Source organism: Necator americanus, chromosome II (genome assembly GCF_031761385.1).
Source record: "Necator americanus strain Aroian chromosome II, whole genome shotgun sequence".
Taxonomy (NCBI): Eukaryota; Metazoa; Nematoda; class Chromadorea; order Rhabditida; family Ancylostomatidae; genus Necator; species Necator americanus.
The window spans coordinates 37,128,090-37,149,525 of NC_087372.1; the positions used below are offsets into that span (position 1 = coordinate 37,128,090).

General features: G+C 41.3%; 3 protein-coding genes across 5 annotated transcripts; 1 reads left to right on the plus strand and 2 right to left on the minus strand.

Annotated features, from left to right (window-relative positions):
• Positions 1–1,239: 1,239 nt before the first annotated feature.
• RB195_020648 (uncharacterized protein) lies at positions 1,240–6,776 on the minus strand (the record flags this gene model as incomplete). Of its 2 annotated transcripts, none has more annotated exons than XM_064189028.1 (9): positions 1,240–1,338; positions 1,525–1,626; positions 1,683–1,745; positions 2,420–2,493; positions 2,568–2,670; positions 4,591–4,695; positions 4,756–4,902; positions 5,186–5,295; positions 6,758–6,776. In XM_064189028.1, 9 exons carry the CDS (start codon positions 6,774–6,776, stop codon positions 1,240–1,242), a joined length of 822 nt encoding a protein of 273 aa, XP_064044909.1. The 2 variants fall into 2 exon arrangements, with proteins under 2 accessions (XP_064044909.1, XP_064044910.1); XM_064189029.1 differs by lacking the exon at positions 6,758–6,776 and adding an exon at positions 5,802–5,856.
• A 139-nt stretch (positions 6,777–6,915) lies between these two features.
• RB195_020649 (uncharacterized protein) lies at positions 6,916–12,529 on the plus strand (the record flags this gene model as incomplete). The annotated part of the gene is made up of 10 exons (XM_064189030.1): positions 6,916–7,038; positions 7,101–7,197; positions 8,203–8,372; positions 9,133–9,288; positions 9,565–9,646; positions 9,911–9,975; positions 10,208–10,303; positions 11,294–11,459; positions 11,797–11,933; positions 12,425–12,529. The coding sequence occupies 10 exons, from the start codon at positions 6,916–6,918 to the stop codon at positions 12,527–12,529; spliced, it is 1,197 nt and encodes a 398-aa protein (XP_064044911.1).
• A 308-nt stretch (positions 12,530–12,837) lies between these two features.
• Positions 12,838–17,964, minus strand: RB195_020650 (uncharacterized protein; the record flags this gene model as incomplete). Of its 2 annotated transcripts, XM_064189031.1 has the most annotated exons (7): positions 12,838–12,911; positions 13,207–13,315; positions 13,376–13,494; positions 13,582–13,675; positions 13,867–13,960; positions 17,481–17,582; positions 17,939–17,964. In XM_064189031.1, 7 exons carry the CDS (start codon positions 17,962–17,964, stop codon positions 12,838–12,840), a joined length of 618 nt encoding a protein of 205 aa, XP_064044912.1. The 2 variants fall into 2 exon arrangements, with proteins under 2 accessions (XP_064044912.1, XP_064044913.1); XM_064189032.1 differs by lacking the exon at positions 17,939–17,964 and having other exon boundaries at positions 17,481–17,539.
• Between the last annotated feature and the right edge of the window lie 3,472 nt (positions 17,965–21,436).

The following is a 21,436-nucleotide window of genomic DNA, read 5'->3' on the forward strand; positions in this document are numbered from 1 at the left end:
CATCTTGGTAAATAATACATGGCATAGTGAAAAAGGCGGAGACGAGGAAAGTTCCCAAACAATGTGGTAAGCACAAAGAATAGTAAATATGCTTTATATAACTTCGAAGCGTAACTTAGCATAACTTGAGTACACATGTGGATCTACAATATGTATGCGTCGGTTTAGTTGTGTCAAAACCACGTGGAACCTGGTGGACTCTCCTCACTAGCACAACTCATCTCTGTTGTCCTGCTGGGGCTAGCGGTGGTCCCAACACGATCGCAACCGCTGACTCCACCGCTGTCCTGATAGCACACGCCAGAAGACGAGTTCCCAGCTATCCATGGGTACCATAACGAAGAGCGATGAGGCAAGAAGTTAGGGACAGAGTCACCGTATTACTAGGTAGCACGATGCTTCTGTCAGTGGTGTTAATGTTTACATTACTCGCCGATTGTCGTCCAAACTGCAAGACGCATGCGCGTGTTTTGTCACCGCTTGTGGAACTCTGCAGGGAGGAAACTGGAAAAGGAACTTGAACCAGGTTTCAGATTGTTTTGTCTCAACTATCCATACACTATAGTCTGGTCAAAACGACATGAATCACGAGTTTAGTTGCGGTGCATTTGTGTACGCGCTCGAAACGGCGCGATGAAGACAGCAGTTGGAGCCGAGGTTGGACCGTCGCAAACTGCAACGTAGGTGGTGCCAGCAAGGGTTTCAACACGCTCGTAACCGCTACGCTCCACCGGAGCGCCTCGAGAGAAGCCGCGTACGCAATTGTGTACGTGTTTCATGTCGCTTTGACCCTACTATATCCTCGGTGATCGCGACGCTCTTACGCGCGACGCCGTCCCCTGATCGAACGTGCGTCTCAGTCGTTCAGGTAATGCCGCCGCATACCAGTCCACTGTTGGCCAATAGTCCATGACGGTAAGCTTTTGAAGAAAACGAAGCAATGAAGATAGGGATCATTTCAGTTTTACTGACAGTGACAATTTTGCATAAGCAATAACTAAACATAAGCAATAAATAGATTGTCCCGCTCAGAACCTGTGTTATGGTCGGGTCAAAACGACATGAAGCTTGGTGCAGGCACCTAAGCAGATGCACTCGAAGCGCAGTCTCACATCTATTCCAACCGCTACGCGTCACCGCGCTGCTTCGACCGCAGGCGTTTACGCAACTGCATGGAGCTGCAGGTCGTTTTAACCGGAATACATTAGATTTGGTTTCGTTTATGGTTGAATTGCATAATCAATATGATCCAGTGGAATTTACACGACTTTGCGATGGTTCCCTGAGTGTGAACAATTCCATCATGAGCGAGAATATCATTGCCATCACAGAGAAGGTCTGAAATCCATAGGAGATACAGAGATATTTTTGTTTTTGGATTGAATTCTAATGATTTCCGCTGATATTAGCGGCTGAGGGCATTTTAGCCGGGAGGTAGGAACGCTCCACCTAGAGCCATGAGCTATGTAAAATATAGAAAATAAAATTAAGTAGAGAAAACAATAAAGTAGAAATATTCCTCACTGCAAGTATAAGTGGTTTTGTCATTACAGCGAAACCCCATATGGTAACGCCCATATTCGGCTGCTCAAGATGATTGCAAAGTGCCAGTGCAATTTGATAAATCTTAAAAAAAGAGGATTCAGAAGCATCATTCCATTGGTGTAATGTTGATTCTTCACCTCAGGCCTGTACGGATGCCAAATTGCGGAATTTAAACAGAGGCACGTTTTTGATTTGTAGGCCTGAAAGAAGAAATTTCTCTAACGATTTTAGGAGTGTAGTAGTTGATATTGCGTAATGATATTATCTTATCTGTGACGATCCAGAACCTCTCATTTCACTGTTCTTTCTTTCATTATTTTCTCCATCCTTTACCACTTTCCCATCACCCCCACGAATCTGGAGTGGTATGGATTTTCGTTGGAGTATGCCTATATCGAGTCGCAGATTATGAATACAGACGAGGTCCGCTCATCTCTCCCTGCATCACTGCAAACAGACGGCTTCGGAATGCGGTTCCTTACGACGACTTCTGTTGCAACGCGCCACCCTTGCGCGCAGCCCCCGCCTGCGACTTGTCGAAAATCCATTCGGACGCCCCGATAGGCAACTCATTTCATTCGACGAATCTCAGGAGGGGCGGGACGCAAGAGTGACGCGCTTGCGTCCCGCCCCTCCTGGGATTCGTCGAATGAAATGAAACGCGCTGCCATAGAGAACGTCGTAGGGAGTCGCGTTCCGAACCCCTCTGTTTACAGTGATGCGAGGAAAGGTGAGCAGAATCACCCCTGTATTTATAATCTATGACCCGATACAGGTATATTCATACGAAAATCCATACCACGCCAGATTCGTGAAGTGATGCCTTTAAATTACTGAGAACGGTTCCCATGTGGTACGTGCACCCATTTCTTACCTCATCATAAAGCCTGGCTGGAGATATCGTCAAACCGAGAAATCCATACGTGATAATTAGGAGGGGTGGTAAACCTTAAAATCAAGCGATTTAAAGTATTCGGATTGAAAATAAATGATGATAATAAATGATTCAGAGACACTGGTACCCATAATGAGGACGTTTTCAGAGGATAAAATTCGATTGCTCAGCATTATAATGGTCATCAAAATAGAAGGGATCATTGTAGCGATCATCGAGAAGGCATAAATCTGCAATATTCTAGTAAGTACTCACTAATAGGCAAATTTGTTATAGCTGTTACTGTTGCAATTATTAGGTTGGTGCATATGTTTCCCGCCGCATGTTTCCCCACTCGACGACTATTCCCCACCCCCGTCCTTCTGGAAAGAGAGAATCGACAAGCTGTCTAAGCGTTGGCGTCGACTGCTGGACGGGGATGGTGTAGGCGGATCGGTATATGATGGGCTTCGTTCGTCAGTAGATCACTGCAATGAGATTTCATTTCAGCAGCGGAGCTTCCTCACTGTGGAGATGGACCAACCTTACGGCTAGGCTCATATGTTGGAGCCGCCGATAAGGTCGCTGCGCTTTTGACACCACTCGCTCAAGGACAAGGAACCATTGGCACTAAACCGCTGACGTCAAAGCGATTACACAGAGCCGGAGCTTACCGTGGAGAATCTTGTCAGAAAAGAAATCCAGATCAAAAAGAATATAGTTGAACCCAGGGGTTGAGAACTGCTTCTACTGCGCGAACGCTCACTTTTCATAATGACGTGAAGTGAGATGTTGTTGCTGGTGACTGGCACTGACGTGGGACCATCACAAGCTGTAGTGACAGGTGGAGCTAGCGAGGGTCCCACTTCGATCCTAACTACATCGCTCCCGCTTCGAACGCAGCCATTTACGCAAATTCACCGAGTTTCAGGTCATTTTAGCTCGGCTACGTATAAATGCAATCTTCGGACCGGTTCATTCTTCATTTCTTAAATATTTCGCAAAGAGTCATGATGAGAAACATGCTCAACCCAACATTTGAGAATGGGTAAACCCGTCTTCTGTGAGAGGGTCCCATTTCATCACATCTTCGCAGCAGTTATTAGAGCTGTTTTGCAAGTCCTATAACAGATGATACTACTTCTTTAACCCACTGACGACTGCGTGCTCTTTGCGTGTCTGGCATATGGGACCGCGTGCTTTTCCAATATGCCCCGGGTGTGGCTCACCGCCGGGCCACACGGTCGTCAATAGGTTAAAGGCATCACCCCACGAATCTGAGGTGGTACAGATTTCAGGTGGAGTATTCGTATACATGATCGTAGATTATGGAGAGGGGTGGTTCTGTCCATTTCTTCCTAATTGCCGTTAAAAAGGCGCGGACGATACGGCTTCGAGCTCCGTCGAGCTATTTTCTACAGCGTGTTCGATTGGAGCGCGCCAACCTTGTGCACGCGCCGCATCTTCCGGGCCGTTTTTACGACAATTAGGAAGAAACGGACGGAATCACCCCCCTCTCCATAATCTACTATGCCATGTACGAATACTCCACCTGAAATACGCACTACATCAGATTCATGGGGTGATGCCTTTAACGAACTGCTCCACAGTAATCTATTTTGATAGATTTCTACATTTTATGTGATGTAATATGTTATTAGGGGAAGGGGGAGGAGGCGGGGGGTGTAGTGTGCAGCGCTTAGAGGTTCCGCTTCCTGCACGATCGATCGGAGTATTCGAATCGGAGGTTCGACCCCGCGCTAGTGCTCACCAAGCCTTTCATACTTCCGGAGTCGATAAATTGGTACCAGACTTGTCTGGGAGGATAAAAACACTTACTTCACACATCGGCTATCCCCCGCAAGTCATTGTGTAGGCCAGTTACACGTTCGTGAACTTCAAACGATTCTGATTTGAAGTGAACGTGGGGGCGCATCCCAAGCGGATTGATTAACGTCAGAAACCTTATCCTTTATCCTTCATTAATATGTTATTGACATGGTCATTTCCTATTTGGAGGCGAAATGAAGGAAGGTATTATGCAAAGATTTTGTGGATCAAAACATTGGGACATCAGGTGTATTCTAACTGGAAAAAATATGTCATCTTTCTGAAGAATACAACCCATCAAAAAACAAGTTTTTAACAGAAATCTTGGGAGAAATCCATACCCTGTATAATCTATCCAAACCTCGAATTGTTTTCGTGATTTTACCATGAGCAGCAATAGCTTTTAGAAGTTGTTCCTGAAGCGTCTCTCCATCTTTATCGTCGATCTTAAACATATTTTCTCATATGGTGGTCATCATTATAACAATTATAACGATTACATATACCTTGGACAATACATAATTGAAATGACGTAGTTCGAAATAGGTCCCATTAACAAACATGTTAAAAATAAAAATAGCGAGATTCCAACAGAGGAACATATGCAGCACGGATGAAGAGTAGAGAACACGGATCACTCCATCATTGTATACCTGAAATGACGTACTTACAGTCGAGTCAAAAGGATATGAAACTTCGATTCATATCGTGAGCAGAAAGCGCTCGAGTTGCGGCTCTCGTTAGCTTCGCTCGAACAACGGAGATGAGTGAAGGTCCCATTGCATCAATTCGAGTGCAATCGATCACGCACTTATAAAATACTTCAGATCGTTTTGACCTGAACCTAACCCCATGGTCGGCAGTAATTTTTGTAATAGGACGGGTTTATTTGTTTTTTTTTCTACCAAAGTCTCAACAGCTTTCCTGATAACTCACATAAAATAGTCGTGGCTGCTCCTTAAAGTTTATTATCTTTCTTCCGAATGCATGCAATAGAAGTAGAACAAATACGAGAGCATTGATAAGGTGGAAACGAATAAGTATTCCTGTAAAAATAATATTGACAAGAACTACTGCTCTTTGTCTTTATGCGTTCGACGTTTTTGCAAATATTCTTGAACTTTGATGAAATCATCTACAAAAATTGTTAAATTGATTTGAAGAGTCCTTGGATTGCTAGTTGTTCAAGGAGTTTTTTTTTCTGAACAATCGCAGTATTTCTCAGGAGACCAAGTGGAATTTTACACAATCAGTTGTGTTTGTGCCGGCGATGTTCATTCGATTGGAGGATAGCAGAAAGCAGGAATCATCAGTGTGTAAAGTGAATAAGGTGACGACAAAGGTCATTGTAACCTTGCTTGATCGTATTAACGTCCTAAATCATCTGGGCTGCAAATTTGCTGCATGAATTAGAGTTCTGTAACACGAGTTCAGTGCTAATAGGGGGTCATCGCTTGGAAGGAAATAGGTGCAACGTTTTTGAAGGACACCGACCGGATGCATTTTTTCGTATATATTCGATACGAGTAGAGCAAATCGGTTAGATAGCAACTTCGATGTTTTCCTTCTTCTTTGGTGTTGTCGGCTGAAGTGCACACATTTTTCATGTCTGATTTGTTTCCTTTGTATTCTTGTATTATTCACATTATGTGCACACCTTATTCTTGCTTAGCTACAGCTATCCTTTGGATCGCTTACGATAATCCTCGCACAGTCGCTTTGAAGCAGTCATTCATGTTATTGTGCCGGTTCTTGCTTAGATCGCTGACCTTACACGTATAATCTTAACTTTCTTCGCGTCTTGTATTTGTAATTATTTAGTTAGTATACATTAAAGTTTAACTATTCAAGTTTGAGGGCTCTTCTCGTTGGTCAAACCGCGTGGCAACCAGTTTGGTATGGGCGAGCAACCTAAGGCTGCTCGCAGAGTTCAGAGCTGCGCGGGCGCGCGGTTTGGCCGCTCTGCAGTTTGGTGGTTATTAGCGCTCTGTTGTGAATAGTCAATAACCACCAAAACCCCAGATCCGCCAAACCGCACAGCCGCGCGTCTCTGAACTCTGCGGGCTACCTAATGAGTAGAGGAGTTCCCGTCATAAGGTGGGTGAGTTGCTGCGAACGCGTTGCGGTCGTCCGAGTCAGTTCAACTGTCGGCGAGCATGTGTCACGCCACGCAGAAGGGAAAGACCTAAAGCTCGACGCAGCAACTCGAACTGCAGAGACGAGTGGAGCCGGCAAGGGTCCCATTTCGGTCACAACAGCCAGCTTCATTGCGCCGCTTCGGGCGCGACCGCTTACGCAACTGCAGCGAGCTTCAAGTCCATTTCGATCCGACTATACGATGGATCATTCCTTTCAGATTTTTGACAATCGACAAAAAATGGACATAGGGGAACCACTCAATGGATAAACGTGAAAGTTGTTTCAAACAACACAGGTTGCGATTGGATTTAGGCAAAACGGGATCCTTGAGGACCAAATTCCTGGCATCTCAAGCAGAATGATTAACACCTGACACTTTATCCTTCATCCTTTTGTGGTAAACTCTGTGTGAACTGATTTTCAGGATTTAACACAAGTTCAATAACAACAACATCTAATCAGAGTATATAAAAGTAGAACCAGGTAGGTCATAATCATTCCTATCGGACGGACTCACAACGTCAACGATGAACAATTGTCGTCTCGTCAGCAGCCTCTACTATCCGACTGAGTCAAAGCCGAAGAAAAATCATGAGAGGGATGCGAAAATCATGACTGGTTCTCCACACGGTCCAGAGCAACTGTTTCAAGTATGTCGCCATATTACACAACATTCTACCGTATATACATAATTCGAAACGTATTTTTTAAGGCGGCACAACAAGCGCAAATGGAATTGATGAGAGCTAAGAAACGCGTCCCTCCTGTTGTGGAACATTATTTTGCACCAAAACCTGTTGTTGAAGGGCGTGAGTTGGTCCAGATCCAGTTATTTTGTTTTGATTTTTTCGTAGGAAAAACATGCTCAACACATTGTTACATTCAAAATGTGCCGGATAAACGAAAAAAGAACTGTCTGGGGGGTAGTTAGTGGTCTTCCGAATAGTTCACCTGGAATAGGGCGAGCGATCTTTGACCTTACTCCATTTCAAGGATTTACCTAATCAAAAATCTTGTTTTGCTGTTCTACGACGACAACCGACGTTCATTATTGATCGATTGTAAAGATTCGCAGCATCTCTACGCTACGTGAAAGGTCCCATTTGACTGACGTAGGTGTCGCACGCTATGCGTCAAAAGAGTGGACGAGTACAGCCGGATCAAAAGGACCTGACCTTGGCGGCTGCGCTCGTAGTAGCACCGTTGAAGTGGCGGCTCGAACGACAGAGGTGAGCAACGCTGGCGAGGGTCCCACCTTGAGAACAAGCTGCACAACCGCCTTCAGCTTTAGGTCATTTTGACCTGCCTGTAGTATGTGAGCATACAAAACACGACCGACATTTCTTTGAAAGTGAAATTTTGAGACAGTTATCACCGAAACCGGGGTAAACAACAAAATTTCATTTGTAGGTAAAAATTGTGAGGGGGCGGTCTCTGTGCTCACATGCTATTGGCTGTCTTTACAAAGGGTCGCGGGATCCCCTATTTGATCATTGGGATCGACCTGTAGCCATCTAATCATATTTCCTCTGCTGTCTTCTAGCTAATTGGCTAATTACGGTAACCATTTGTGGAATCTTAGTTATATCTTAATTGTAAACGAAAATAATAACGAATTAATTAATAACGATGTAGCGAAACGATTCATCAGAACGAGTGAGTTTTTATTTCAAAGCTTCACCGTCGCTGGATAAATGCGTGGATTTGCGGAACTGTATTACTGTTCCATGATAACATTTTGATATTATGTCCTTTTTTTATAATGGAGCGGTCTGGAACATAAGTTTTTTGCTAAAAATTAACATTGTTTTCAGCGCTCATCGAATCGTCGTATTTTACAAGCGGCGCCAACTATTCCCTGAAATTTTTCACAAAAAAGAAGGAACAAATTCTTAGTGATATAGCGGTTCCCGAAAATGCAAAACAAGAACGATGTGCGCCTGTAATGCAACCGGTTATACCGATCGAGTCGTATAACGTTGAGGTTTGCTTATTTTCTTATTTTTATAGCAACATATACAGGATATACAGGGTCCTGCAACGAAAACGCTACAGACGCTCAGTAAGGCAGTATTTGAACGCATCACCTCACGAATCTAAGGTGGTACGGATTTCAGGTGGAGTATTCGTATACGGGGATCGTAGATTATGGAGAGGGAGGTGATTCCGTCCATTTCTTCCTAATTGCCGTAAAAAACGGCCCGGAAGATGCGGCTTCGAGCGTTCCGGTGCCCTATTTTCTACAACGAGTTCGATTGGAGCGCGCCAGCCCTGTGCATGCGCCGCATCTTCCGGACCGTTTTTTTTACGGCAATTAGGAAGAAATGGACAGAATCACCCCCCTCTCCATAATCTACGATCCCGTATAAGAATAATCCAAATCCTACCACTTCAGATTCGTGGGGTGATGCCTTTAACATTACTGGGAACTGAGTTGTTCGTATAGCTCATTCTTAGGCGTGAAGGAAAGATAGGTATTGATTGTGGGCGGGATAATCGTGATGAATCGCAGCGATTTCACTGATAACAACAAAACTACATTGTATAGAACTATCATCAAGTACTAGGATCAAAATTACATATATTCGCGAAAATTTCCCCGAGGTCATGGTGACCGGGCGACCACGTGATCGACGCTTTCGTTGTTTATACATGAGCCGGGCGTCTAATTATCGCTTTAGCTTTTTCTCAGCCAATGCCACTTTTCCGGAGGAGATTCAGTTTGATTTCGAACATAATTCTAGCCGATTGGCTCTCCACAGTCTCATTGTCCAATACATCATCAACAAGTGATCAACATCCCACAGACGACGTATTCAACTGGTCCTACGGTAACACCGGTAACAAATTCGTCTGATTCACCGCTGAGGAAGGAAATTGTCACGAAAAAGAAGACAAAAGTGAGTATATGCTGCTGTAGTCCGATCAAAACGAGCTGAAGCTTCGGTACAATTACGTTTGTCACGGCTAGTGGGACCTTTACTCATCTTTGCGGTCCGCTTGCAGTAAGCGAGGTCCCCACTTTGATCCCACTCCGCTGGCTCCCACATCGCGCCATTTTCAGCGCAGCCGCCCACGCAATTGCACCGAATTGCAGGTCGTTTTGATTCAACTATACTAACAGAACCGTTAACCATGTCAATATTAGCAAAATAATCGGAATGAAAAATTTATAGGCAACTGATAAGTACTCGGAATACGCGTATATAAGTCTTGAACGAAAGAAACGAGAACAATATGGATTGAACGCGGATTACGGTAGTATTTTACGAGTGATTTTTCTGCATCTGCAGACTTCTCCCAGGAGTTCACTCGGATGTTTTCACCTAGATCGCATCTCATTGGTCACATTATTCTAGGCTCCGCCCTTTTTCATCATCCGAGCTCAGTAAGGCACAATTGTATAATCTGTGTGCAAATTTTGTACTTCTACAGCAAATACGCCCTAAAGAATTACACAAGTCCGCAAATGCAGAATCCTATGTAAAAGCTGCTTGAAAATGACAGGGCTCGAGATTGCAGGCTTAGAGCAGGAACTTCCGCCCGCTGATGTTAGTGCACCTCTGGAAATGGGACAATTTAACCAGGTAAGTGAATAGGAGCCTATAAGCAGAGACAGAACAAGCAGTATCAGCAGGTGTTACGGTATCATCCATCTTGAATTGATTGGAATTGATCAGATCTTGATTTCGTTTCCGCTTCTGCGCGCTAATTTCCCTTTGATTGTTTTTCAAAAGCTCAGCACGGTGTTGGAACTGCTTGCTCCATGACTCCTTCTTACTTTTTTCTCTTTTTCTTCTATAAGGAAAGCTATGACAGTGTATTCAACAACCTATCGAACCGCCCGCTTTGATCTACAAGGAAGAAGTGCCTGAACAGCCAATTCAGCCAGAACTTAAAGCGAAAAAATCTGTGGTTAGTGCATAGTGTATGTAACTTTCAGGTCTACTTCTTTTAAAGTGATTAGACGTTAAATGATGCATATAGATTCTGGACGCTACCCTAGCCTGGAGGCGTTGTTCTGCAATTTTACGTCGGGTTACGGTAGTGGTACTACAATACGCATCGACTGTAGGCCAGGATACAACAACTTCAACAGTTTTGGATACATCCACAAAACCGTGGACCATTAGAAGAAATTTGCTCGATGCATCATCCGATATTTACACTAAAGGGATCAAAAGTAAATGGTCCCATTTCAAGCGTGCAGTGAAAGAAAAAGAACGACCAACTGAATTGAACCGAATTAAAGCACCACTACCGTAACCCGACGCAAAATTGCAGAATAATGCCCCCATGAATCCAAACTAGGATAACATTAGATTTTGTAAGTGCTGAGAGTGTAACATTCAACAAAAAAAAATATTTGGGATATGAAGAAAAGCCTAAAAAAAAGAGGAATTCCTCAGCCTGATCTATATCATTTTCGAACCTCATCACATCAAACAAAATTCATTTCGTCTCCATCCCTCATCGCTTGTGCCCTAACCGTTTAAAGGCATCACCCCACGAATCTGGGGTGGTACGGATTTCAGGTGGAGTATTCGTATACGGGATCGTAGATTAGGGAGAGGGGGATGAATCCGTCTATTTCTTCCTAATTGCCGTAAAAAACGGCCCGGAATATACGCTTTCGAGCGTTCCTGCGCGCTATTTTCTACAACGAGTTCGATTGGAGCGCGCCAGCCTTGCGCAAGCGCCGCATCTTCCGGGCCGTTTTTTACGGCAATTGGGAAGAAATGGACGGAATCACCCTCCTCTCCATAATCTACGATTCCGTAACCCACCTGAAACCCGCATCACCCCAGATTCGTGGGCTGATACCTTTAAATTCGGGTTACGATGCGATTCACACGGGTTATGCTTCTTCAACAATTACTACTATTACTTCACTCATTTATTCAGGATTCGTTATATTTCGGGATTCCGAACGATCTCTATCCAGCATATCGCAAAAAACTGGAACCATATATGATTTATGATGAGCCTCCAACGAAACCTTACGAAATCCATAACACCGTTATTGCTCCCAGAGACGAAGTACCGCAACCGAGTGGAATTATCGTTAATAGTAGGTGTCGACGGTTTTTTGCGATGAAAAGTACAGTATGATCGTGTTAATACGCAAAATCAACAAACGAAAGCACGCAATAGCGATAAAATGGCATCGATATGTATCGATTAGTAGCCCAGATCTTTCTATTCGTTTTGTTTTTTTTTTAAACAATTTAAATTTTAAATAGAAATAATCGCTTTTCGACAATGAATCCATAGATTTTCGACAACGAATCCATGGATCCTTTGATGCGATTTTTTAAATCTGAATAAAATCCAAAAAATCCAAATCTTGATCCGAAAAGAAAGTACCGCAACCGAGTGGAATTACTCTAATTCTTATAATCCTTTAGATATGGATTCGGATATTGAAGGATGTGACACGGCGCAGGAAAATCCTCTCTTGCGTTCTCGTTTTGTAACCCAGATGAAACAAAAAGAAATCCCTCCACCTCTGGAAACTCCGTCCGTTCCTCGCTATATGACGCAGGTTAGTCTTTTTTTCTTGAGATTGAGGATCGGGGATAAGGTTTGCACTCGCACAGCAGCAGTACACTTCTTGACATGCGTGCACGATGACTGGAAAAGAAGTAGCCATAAAATCAGATTTATTATCTTTTTTTTTGTTTTGGGATTGAAAGACTAGCAGCAGGAAATTCATACATTTTAAAATATCCTCAACTTCTCGGATTTCCAGCACAACTTTCGGTGCACCTGAGAACTGCGCTTGCATAGGTTGGATTGAAAACTCGTCGAAAAATCCCGTAAAATAAGTTTAAAGAAAACATAAAATTTGTATTACACGATAGACAAGTAACAATAATCAATACCTATAGTTAGTATAGTTAATATATAGCTAAAATAATTATTATTAATTAATAAAATATTATTTTCATTTCGACAAGTGATAATTGCTTTCAAAAATCTTTGTCTGCTTTCAATTCTTCACAATTGTGACGATACTCTATTTCTGTCTTACAGTACTCATCGATTGGTAACGCATTCGCACCGGTAGGTCAAGCACAGGTCTCTGAATATCACTACGAAGATTTGAATGATCTTGCATCGTGTATCGATGCTATCTGATTATCGCAGCTGGGTATGGAGCTGTCGATCAACAACTATCGATCGATATCGTTATCGATTGTGCGCTACTACTCGGCTGCGTTGCGTTGTTTCTGTATCCGTTACCTCCTTAGTGCTTTGTTTTTATTGTAGTTTCGAGTTCTTGTAATAAATCTTTTTCTTCGGAAATTTTTGTTTGTTCCTCAAAAATGGATCCATTCGAAAAGCATGAGTTGCCATTTACAGTAACCTGAAGTAAAAATAGTTGCCAGTTTTCGTGCTTTAAGGTCACCCCAGTACGTCGCCACTAACGCACGCACATTCTCTGCTTAACGCACAGCCGTCTGCGTTCGTCCGGAAAGCGTTTTTCGCCAGTCGCCAGCGCAAGCATAAACGTCACCGCCTACACAGAGGCGCTTCAAGCGGACCAACGCGATGCGGTCGCGACGTTGACGCGTCGCGGTAGCTCGGCTGAGCACGTTCAGGCGGAATCGTTACCAGGTGGGCAAAAATTAGAAATATCCACAGTCTGAGCAAAATTTTCTACTATGTTTTTTTTTCCTTTTTCTGAATTTTTCAGAGTTCTCTACTTCTGTGTCTAATTGTGACTGAGCCCTTCTTCCATACATTTTCCAGTGTTTATATTTTGAAAATGAAATTTTTGCCAAGTTACGTGGATATGCTGGGAATGTACTCACCATTCAGAGTTCCTCGTCCTCTTGCGATATACTCACCCTTTTGATGCACTACTGTATTACTGAGATATTGGAAAAATTTTCCGGATAATTGCCAATGAACCAAGAAAATCTGCATTTAGAAGCGGATAGTATAAAACATTACTATTAAGGAAATTATTTGCTAGATTACCCCTGAAATGAGTGCCTGAGTTGACCAAATAATACCGCAAGTAGTTGTGGATGTGACAAGATCAGGAACAAATCCTCTTCGGTACAGCACGTACATTTCGAAGGCCATCCCGTAAATTACTGAACAAAAGTGTTTTTTGTTCAAAAGAAAAAGACGGAAATTAGGTAATTTAAGATGAGAAAGGGGAAAAAACCTTGAAAATTCACCTAATGTAAAGGAAAGTAAGCAGATAGTTAAATTAAGCACTCGTCGCCATTTAGGTATAGATGGAGGAAACCATATACAAATGAAATTCATTATCTGAAAAAAAAATATGTACGATATTTAGAATATGCTCTTTTTTTGTAGTGTGATTTTCAGCATTTTGTTTTGCTTCCAAGAAAATTCTCCCATGCAATTTATTTGCCGAGAGTAACCTGCCCATGATTCATAATTACTGTTGGAAAAAAACGAGAAAACAAAAAACAAAAAAAAATCTCAAATTTCCTCACCCATGTTAACTTATCCACGTATGTTATTAGTTTCCCTTTTGTGCCTGTATTACTATTCTCCATGATCAGTTGACACTCATTGTCCTTTGACATTCTAAAATGCTTTTTTTTGAAATATTTAAAAATAATGTATCAAAAAATTGAAGATGTTAGGATCTCTCCACGAATAGACGGAGGTAAGAATGTGGTTCACGAGATCAAGCTCAATTCCTCTCAGTAGTCCACGAAAAAAACCGTGTGAAAATCGTGTCTTGCTTGTTGCATCTATATTCCCAACAATGTAACTTATTACGGATGATAGAACGAATCCCATTCGCTAGGCGTCGGTGATTTTGGAAATACTGGGAGCTTCTGGTGCTTATTTGAGCTAGACTAGCCGTAGTGAGGCCCTTGGAAGACGACGACGGACTTAGACGAACGTTCTTTTGCGTAATATGTTGTATCGTTGGAGAGATTGGGTCACACAATGCTGCCATACGCGCCTATTTTTGGAAAATTACAGAGAAACGAGCCTGATCACGCTAACGAACTTGTATTCGCATATGTTCGTGAAACGATCCCAACATCACCGATTTCATCCCTTTAAAAAGAGTTGCATATTCATCCAACGTTACAACTTATTGCATAATTAATCATTAAATAAGTCGTAATAATCGTTTTCATATATTTGGCTTTTAAATGAGGTCAAATATGTGCGGAAAAGAAAGCGCAAAAAAAAACCACAAAAATATAGAAACGTCAATTTTTTTTTGAAAAGAATTGAATGTCATATTTGTCATTAAGGATGAAAAGAAGGAAAGGAGAAGGAAATTTTTTGTAGCCGATAAGAACGAGGAGTGCAAATGAAGATAATTTAAGAGGTCATGTTGGATTTATGAAGACTTAAGCGTTGATTTGTCGTTCAAAAGAAAAAAATTGGTGAAAAAATCTGTGGTGTCCGTTGTCTATAAACAGTGCTTTGTAGCCGAGACTGGTTTCGAGAACATTCTCGCGATTGGATGCTTGTTTGTGAGTCTGACGAGGGAATAAATGAAAGAAAACCACAATAATTCCGGATGTATGCATCGCCGATGCATTTCCATTCATTTGATTGCTGTAGGAAATTAATCCAACCGAATTCAAATTTGTCATTTATTTAGTTTCAATGAAGGCTAAAAAAAAAGAAATAATAAAATTAGGAAAAATGAATAAGGGTTTGGAACAGCTGGGAACATTCTTTTTTTCCTAAGATTAAGGAAACGATTTGAGAAGAAGGCTTTTGAAAAATCGATAAAACCCCTTTAATTCATAATCGAAACATTCTTGGAAAATGGAAAGAAAATGAGTCCTTGGCAATACATCATACACGAAGCAGCTATTCATCAAAGAGTGCAAGGTTTTAGTTTAAGAAGAGAGCTTTTTCCAAAAAAAAATCCTTGGAAGAAAGAATTAGTTGGATTTTCTCAGCCATTGAACGATTTTTTTGCTTTCGTTCGGTTTAAAATTCTCTCATAATAAGGTCCGAGATTTCTTAGGTTTCGTGAGACTTCGAAAATTTTTCGTAGCATCTGATCGATGGCTGAAGAAAAACGAACGATTGAAAACGAGTTCAGAGCAAATGTTTTAGGTTTTTATTTGAGTACGAGGGCAACTGCTGGTGATGGAGGCATCCACGTGTCCTGAAGGGCAGAAACGATGCACGTATTTCCTAGGAATTGTTTTCATAAATTCTGCTGGATCCTTTTTTTCAGAGGGACAAAAATCCACGAAGAAGAAGAAATTGTTCAAAAATATCTCGGTGATTTGGGATTTTTTTTTGGAGAGGAACATCGAGGTATAACGGATTCCAGGGGAATGAAGCCAGACGGGGATCATCTTTCAGTCATCATTTCCTCGCGGTAGCTCGCGCCCATAGGAAGCTGGCGTTCAAACCAAAATTAATTGATATCCGCATATTTATGTCCTTTCCATATGGGTACAGCAAAGAATTCCATTGGAAAAAAAATAAAGATTTACGAAGATATCTCCTGGATGCTATAAACATAACATATTTTATCGTTTATTTCTGGAAAATTCAATTAAAAATTCATGTAAAAAATATATGTTTCAAAAACTGAAACTTGAAACTTAACGACATTGACGAAAAAGAGCTCATTGAAGCTGAATCCATGAGCAGTGCTTGGCGGATATGTGCTATATGAATCTTAAACAAATTTCTTCAGTCATGTCGCTGACAGTTGGTGCCTGGCATTTGTTTGGGGGAAATATGTCGCTTTTTTCGTTCAGTGGCAGCGGACACAGCAGTAATGCATCCAGAAATTAATCGTCCTGGAATCCTACTGACCGAACCGAAGTCCAAGATTTGAAAAAAAAATCAAGGATAAAGTGCACAGCATTAAACGAATGCGCCTCATGCGACTAAGCGTTCGAAACCATCTCGGAACAGTTTGAGGCTTACTGTAACACCTGAACAGCCGTAGAATAACTTGCGGGGGCGAGCCGAGGTGTAATGTCAGTGTTTTTGTCCTCCCCGATAAGTGTGACAGCAACTTATTGGCATCGGTAGGATGAAAAGCTTGGTTTGGACCAGGCCGGAATCGAACCATCGATCGATTGATCGATCGTGCAATCAAAGCCGAGCCACTTAACAATTGCGCTACGTCGTCCCAATTTGATAAAATGTATGGCAGAACTTTAACGTTCAAATAATCAGACGAGCAAATATCTCCTTTTTTTCTAAAAATAGTAAATAGAAGAATAGAATAAATTGAGAATTATGAAACAATGGTTACGTTTGCGGAGTTGCATCCCTAACGCAAACATGCACTTTTAGGAAATACTCATTTCGAGTAGTAAACAAAAATGCGTTCCCGAAAAAAGCGAAAAAAAAATGATTATCTCGCTCTTTTTTGAAAACAAATTTAATTACAGGAAAAAAGGAAGAAACTTTTCAGTGAAAATAGTTATAGGTCTCATCATTAAGCGTAAGTTTATGGTTTTTTTTTTAATTTTTTATTCTAGGTACAATCAAATATAAATGAACGCTGTTTGTTTAAATAAAATTTGTTTTATAGGAAACATCTACATTCCTACAAATTATTTTTCTAAATAATCTCCGACCCCTGAATGCTGTTTTGTACGACGCCATCTATGGCAACGCTCCACCCCTTGCGCCGCCTCCGCCCTGCGATTCGTCAAAAATCAATGCGGACTGCCCCGATAGGCTGAAAGGAAGGCAACGAGTGCAAAGGTGGCGCGCTGCAATAGAAGGCATCGTACAAAACAGCATTCAGGGGCCGGCTGCTTACAGTAATTGCAAGGAGAGATGAGCGGAACCAACCCGGTCTCCATAATCTACGACCCCGTGTACGGATACTCCACTTAAAATCCGTACCGCCCCAGATTCGTGGTACGCTGCCTTTGGTCAGTAATACAGTTTTCTTCCAGAATTCGCAAGTGATCAGCACAAATGTGACCGCACACACGAAAACACTGCTATTACTATTATTATTATCATTATTAGTGGTATTGTTATTGTTATTTCTAAGAAAACTGATTAAAGGTGCAAGAAAATCTGTAAGTCACTACTATTAGTAATGTAAGAAAATAAATAGATGCAGGAACGTGACTCTCACCTCGTTTTCAGTTTTCTTCCATCCATTTTTCCTTCCACTTCTTGCGATTGACCTGCCATGACTTCCACAGCACCAACTGTGTGGAAATCTATAAGAAAATTCCTAGAAATCCAATCTGGCTGAGGAAGATGTGCAGAGAATTGTGGATGCTAATCCAAAAGCACCTTAAATATTAATTTCAAATGATTTCCGGCATTATAGTGTGAAATTTATTCGTAGTGCAATCGCGCCGGTGAAGTAGAAGAAGGGAAAATTCATTCGCCAACTTGATAACATGAATCAGCGAACAACTGTTGCGGTTTGAACACCAGCCGGATGTGTTTGATGTGGTAACTGGAATAAGACAATGGGCGCAGAACATCCTGTTCAATTTTGCCAACGATGACACACTGCGAAGAACAGTCGACCAGTGTCCTGCCGACATTGTCTTAGCACCATCAGGGTGCCCCTTGACTGACCTCGAGTACGCCGACGATGTTGCCATATGCGTGGACAGCAGTACACAATTTTAATATGTCGTCAAACTTGTACCGAAGCTGGCTGCAGCCTATGGATTACGTCTACACCCTGATAAATGCAAGCACATGTGGATCTCTTCGAGACCTCGAACGGGAATTAGGGTGAACGGAAAACCGATCGAAATCGTCGATGAGTTCTGTTACCTGGGCTGTACGCTGAAAAACAAGGGCAGCTACGAGAATTAAGCAAAGATGCGCTTAGAACATTTCTACTTCTTTTAACTTCCAACTCCTTAACGAAATTAATGTGCTTGACCCCCCGTCATCAACGAACAAAGTGAAGCTGCGAGTCTACCTATTCGCAATTCCCCCTATCATGATGTATTTATCGGAGACTTGGGTAGCACCGTCTAAGATTATGGAGAGGCTTGACTGTGCGAAACGGAGTGTGAGACTAGAGCTAGACCAGCCACTTTTGGCTTAGAGTATGCCACAATAAAGATCTTCACACGGATGTTGATGTAGTGTACCTGTGGATGACAAGTGAAGGATATCAACATCCAGTTCCATCGTCGAGAGTAGCCAAATTGTTTCTGCTTTAGTGGTCATATACTAGGTAAACCAGCAGGGCGCCTTTTTCAACGACATCTGAGGTGTTTATCGGGTTCAAGCTAAAAAAGGCTACCTTGCTGCAAGCGGAAATTTTGGACTAAGGTGGTGAAAGAGGACCTGAGAACACTAGGCGTGGATAGGCAGTTTAGGCGAGATGTAGGGTTTCGCAGAAAATGGAATAGCGACGAATGGATTGATTCTGCGCTATCTCATGCTGAAGATCGGAAAGGTTGGGTAAAGCTGTGTTCAAGGACTATACACCTCGGCGAAGATTCGGGGAATCGCGTCAGGCCGTGATGACAGCCCGCCGGTTAAGTCAAGTAGAGAGAAAAAACCACAGCCAACTAATCTTAGCAAATAAATTTTCCTGTTCCCATTGCAGGTTTCCGAAGAAATGACTAGGAATTTCTATGAACGATGAAAAGGTAGGTGGGGAACCATAGTGATTAGCAACTTCCTTTTCGTATTTACATTGCCGACAAAGCTTTGCATATTTAACAAGTATCTGAGAAGAAAACTATGACCTTTGAGTCCAAAACCAAGCAATTTTAAAATTTTAAAAATGAGAAATTCTGATTTTAGAGGTAAATTTTGAAATGGCGGATGTGTGCAGAGCTCGTTAAGAATGTGCAGAACGACAATAAACTCATGAAATGCCTGTCTTCTTAACGAGCATCCGAGGCAAATGTAAAAACCATCGAATGGGTACTATTTGAATTTATGAACTTTTTTCATCATCGGAATCAAACCGCTTAATTAACGCTGCAGAAATGCAAAGGAGCAGTTTTTAAGCTACCCTAGTCTGTTAGCCGTTTGCTCTCCAGATTTCGTCGGATTTTCGGGATTTATGGCGGATCGACAGTGGTGGAAATTTCTGGAATTCAAAATTCTGAAACTCATTTCTGAAAAAAAACCCAATTTCTTAGGTACAATTGTGAACACAACATACTAAAAATTTGAAGAGACAAACAAAAATAGCAAAAAATCGTAAACAACTACATACAACCGACATCCGATCGTCATAATTATGATAAATACTTGACAAAATTCTTAATAACCAAACGATTTTTTTTTGTTGTTGAAAATTTTCTTTTTTTTTGCATTGAAAATTGCTATGATTGATAGTGATTTGATTATTGAATGTTTATGAATTGATAGTGCTTCGTTTAAAAAAAAGGAACTTTAATCTAACACACCTTTAAAAAAATTTCAGGTCACTATCACCTCGTAGGAGATTTCCTCTTCGAAGAGATGTACATTGTGTTTTGGCGAATTTTAGCGCCTATCACTCGTGCTGTGAAAAATCGCAACGAAATGAGGCGAACTGACACCGAAGGTCAGCTGAGTTCCACTAATGTTGTGGATTTTTTTCTCACGTTTATGATTTTTCTGGTGTTTGTGCATTTGAGCCTTCGCATATTATTTTGTGCGCAAAACATGTAATAAAATTACCGAAAAAATTGAATTATTTTTTTGAAGAAGACTCCAGAGCTATAAATCCAAGAAAATTCAAAGAAATTCGAGGAGGAAACGATTAAAACACTGAGATGATTCGAAAAATACTTCTCCAATGCATTTTGTAGCGATTTGACTGCGAATGAAAAGAAAAAGTTTGTGAATTCAAAAGGTTTCCATTAGATGGTTTTTATTTTTGGTTTGCATGCTTGTTCAATAAGTTTATTGTCGTTTTGCACGATGTTCACGAGTTCTATGTACATTTCCAAAATTAACTCTAAAAGTAAGCTTCTTTTTTAATTTTCAGAATTTTAAGAAAATCTTTTGACATCGATTTCACAACCTTTAATCTTCTTCCCTCACTTTTTTAAACCTGCGGTTCTTCTCGTTAGCAATGTAGTACAGGAAGAAATGGAACGGATTCCGGAGCTTTCCTACTTTTGTTTTATGTTCCCTCGCCTACTGTAGGCGAATCAAACCTGTACCAATCGATTGATCTGAATTCAACTGATTTTTTTCGATTAGTCACATTAATACTGAGACCTTCGCTTTAGCAGCACATACTCACTTCCATTGAACGAATACGTCGAACAAACAAATAAATAACAATAAATAAAAATAAATGCGAACAAATAGTCTTGGAAAGTAACCAAGAATAAACAGTTTTTACCGTTTTATAATGGGTGTATCGTAGCCGGTAAGAGATGAGGCTGTGACATTACGGGTTCATGGTTCGAAATCCCCCTAAGCCAACCTAACTATCCACGTTTCTAGGGTCGAAAAATTGCTAATAGACTTATTTAGAAGGATAAAAACCCTGATTTGATACTCCGGCTGTCCTTATAACTCATCACATAATTCTTTCATCCTTTCATCCGAACCTCAAACAATTCCGGATTAAAGACGAATGAATGCGTAGGGTCTGAAAGAGTTTCTATTGTCGAAATAAAGCACTTTATCGTTTATTTTCTTATAAACGTAATTTTCGGGAATTTTGTTTTCATATGTCAGATATTGCTGTGATTCTATTTGAACGTTTATAGTTTTTTTTTTGTTATCCGTTAGCCTACGAAATGGAAATTTTCGCGATCCGCACGCAATATTTTCATTTTTTAGCAGCATTTAAATATCGCTAATAAAGTCCCGTTGTGTTCGAATTCGTCGGAGCTTTTCGCATTCGTCAAACAATTTCTTCTTTACGCGTTTTTTTTTCAGCCATTTTTGAATCACGCCAATCCTATTGTGTTCGGGCGCTCGGTTGGCGAAGAAAAACTCTGCGCTTTCCTCATTTGGAAAACAGTCTCATCCAGGAGGGGAAAAAAACGACATTTATTCAGATGTTCATATGCTGCAATCCAGCAAAGTAATTGAAATGGTACGAATTTTTGTTAATGCATAGATTTTCAGACAATTTTATCGTTTATTCATCCA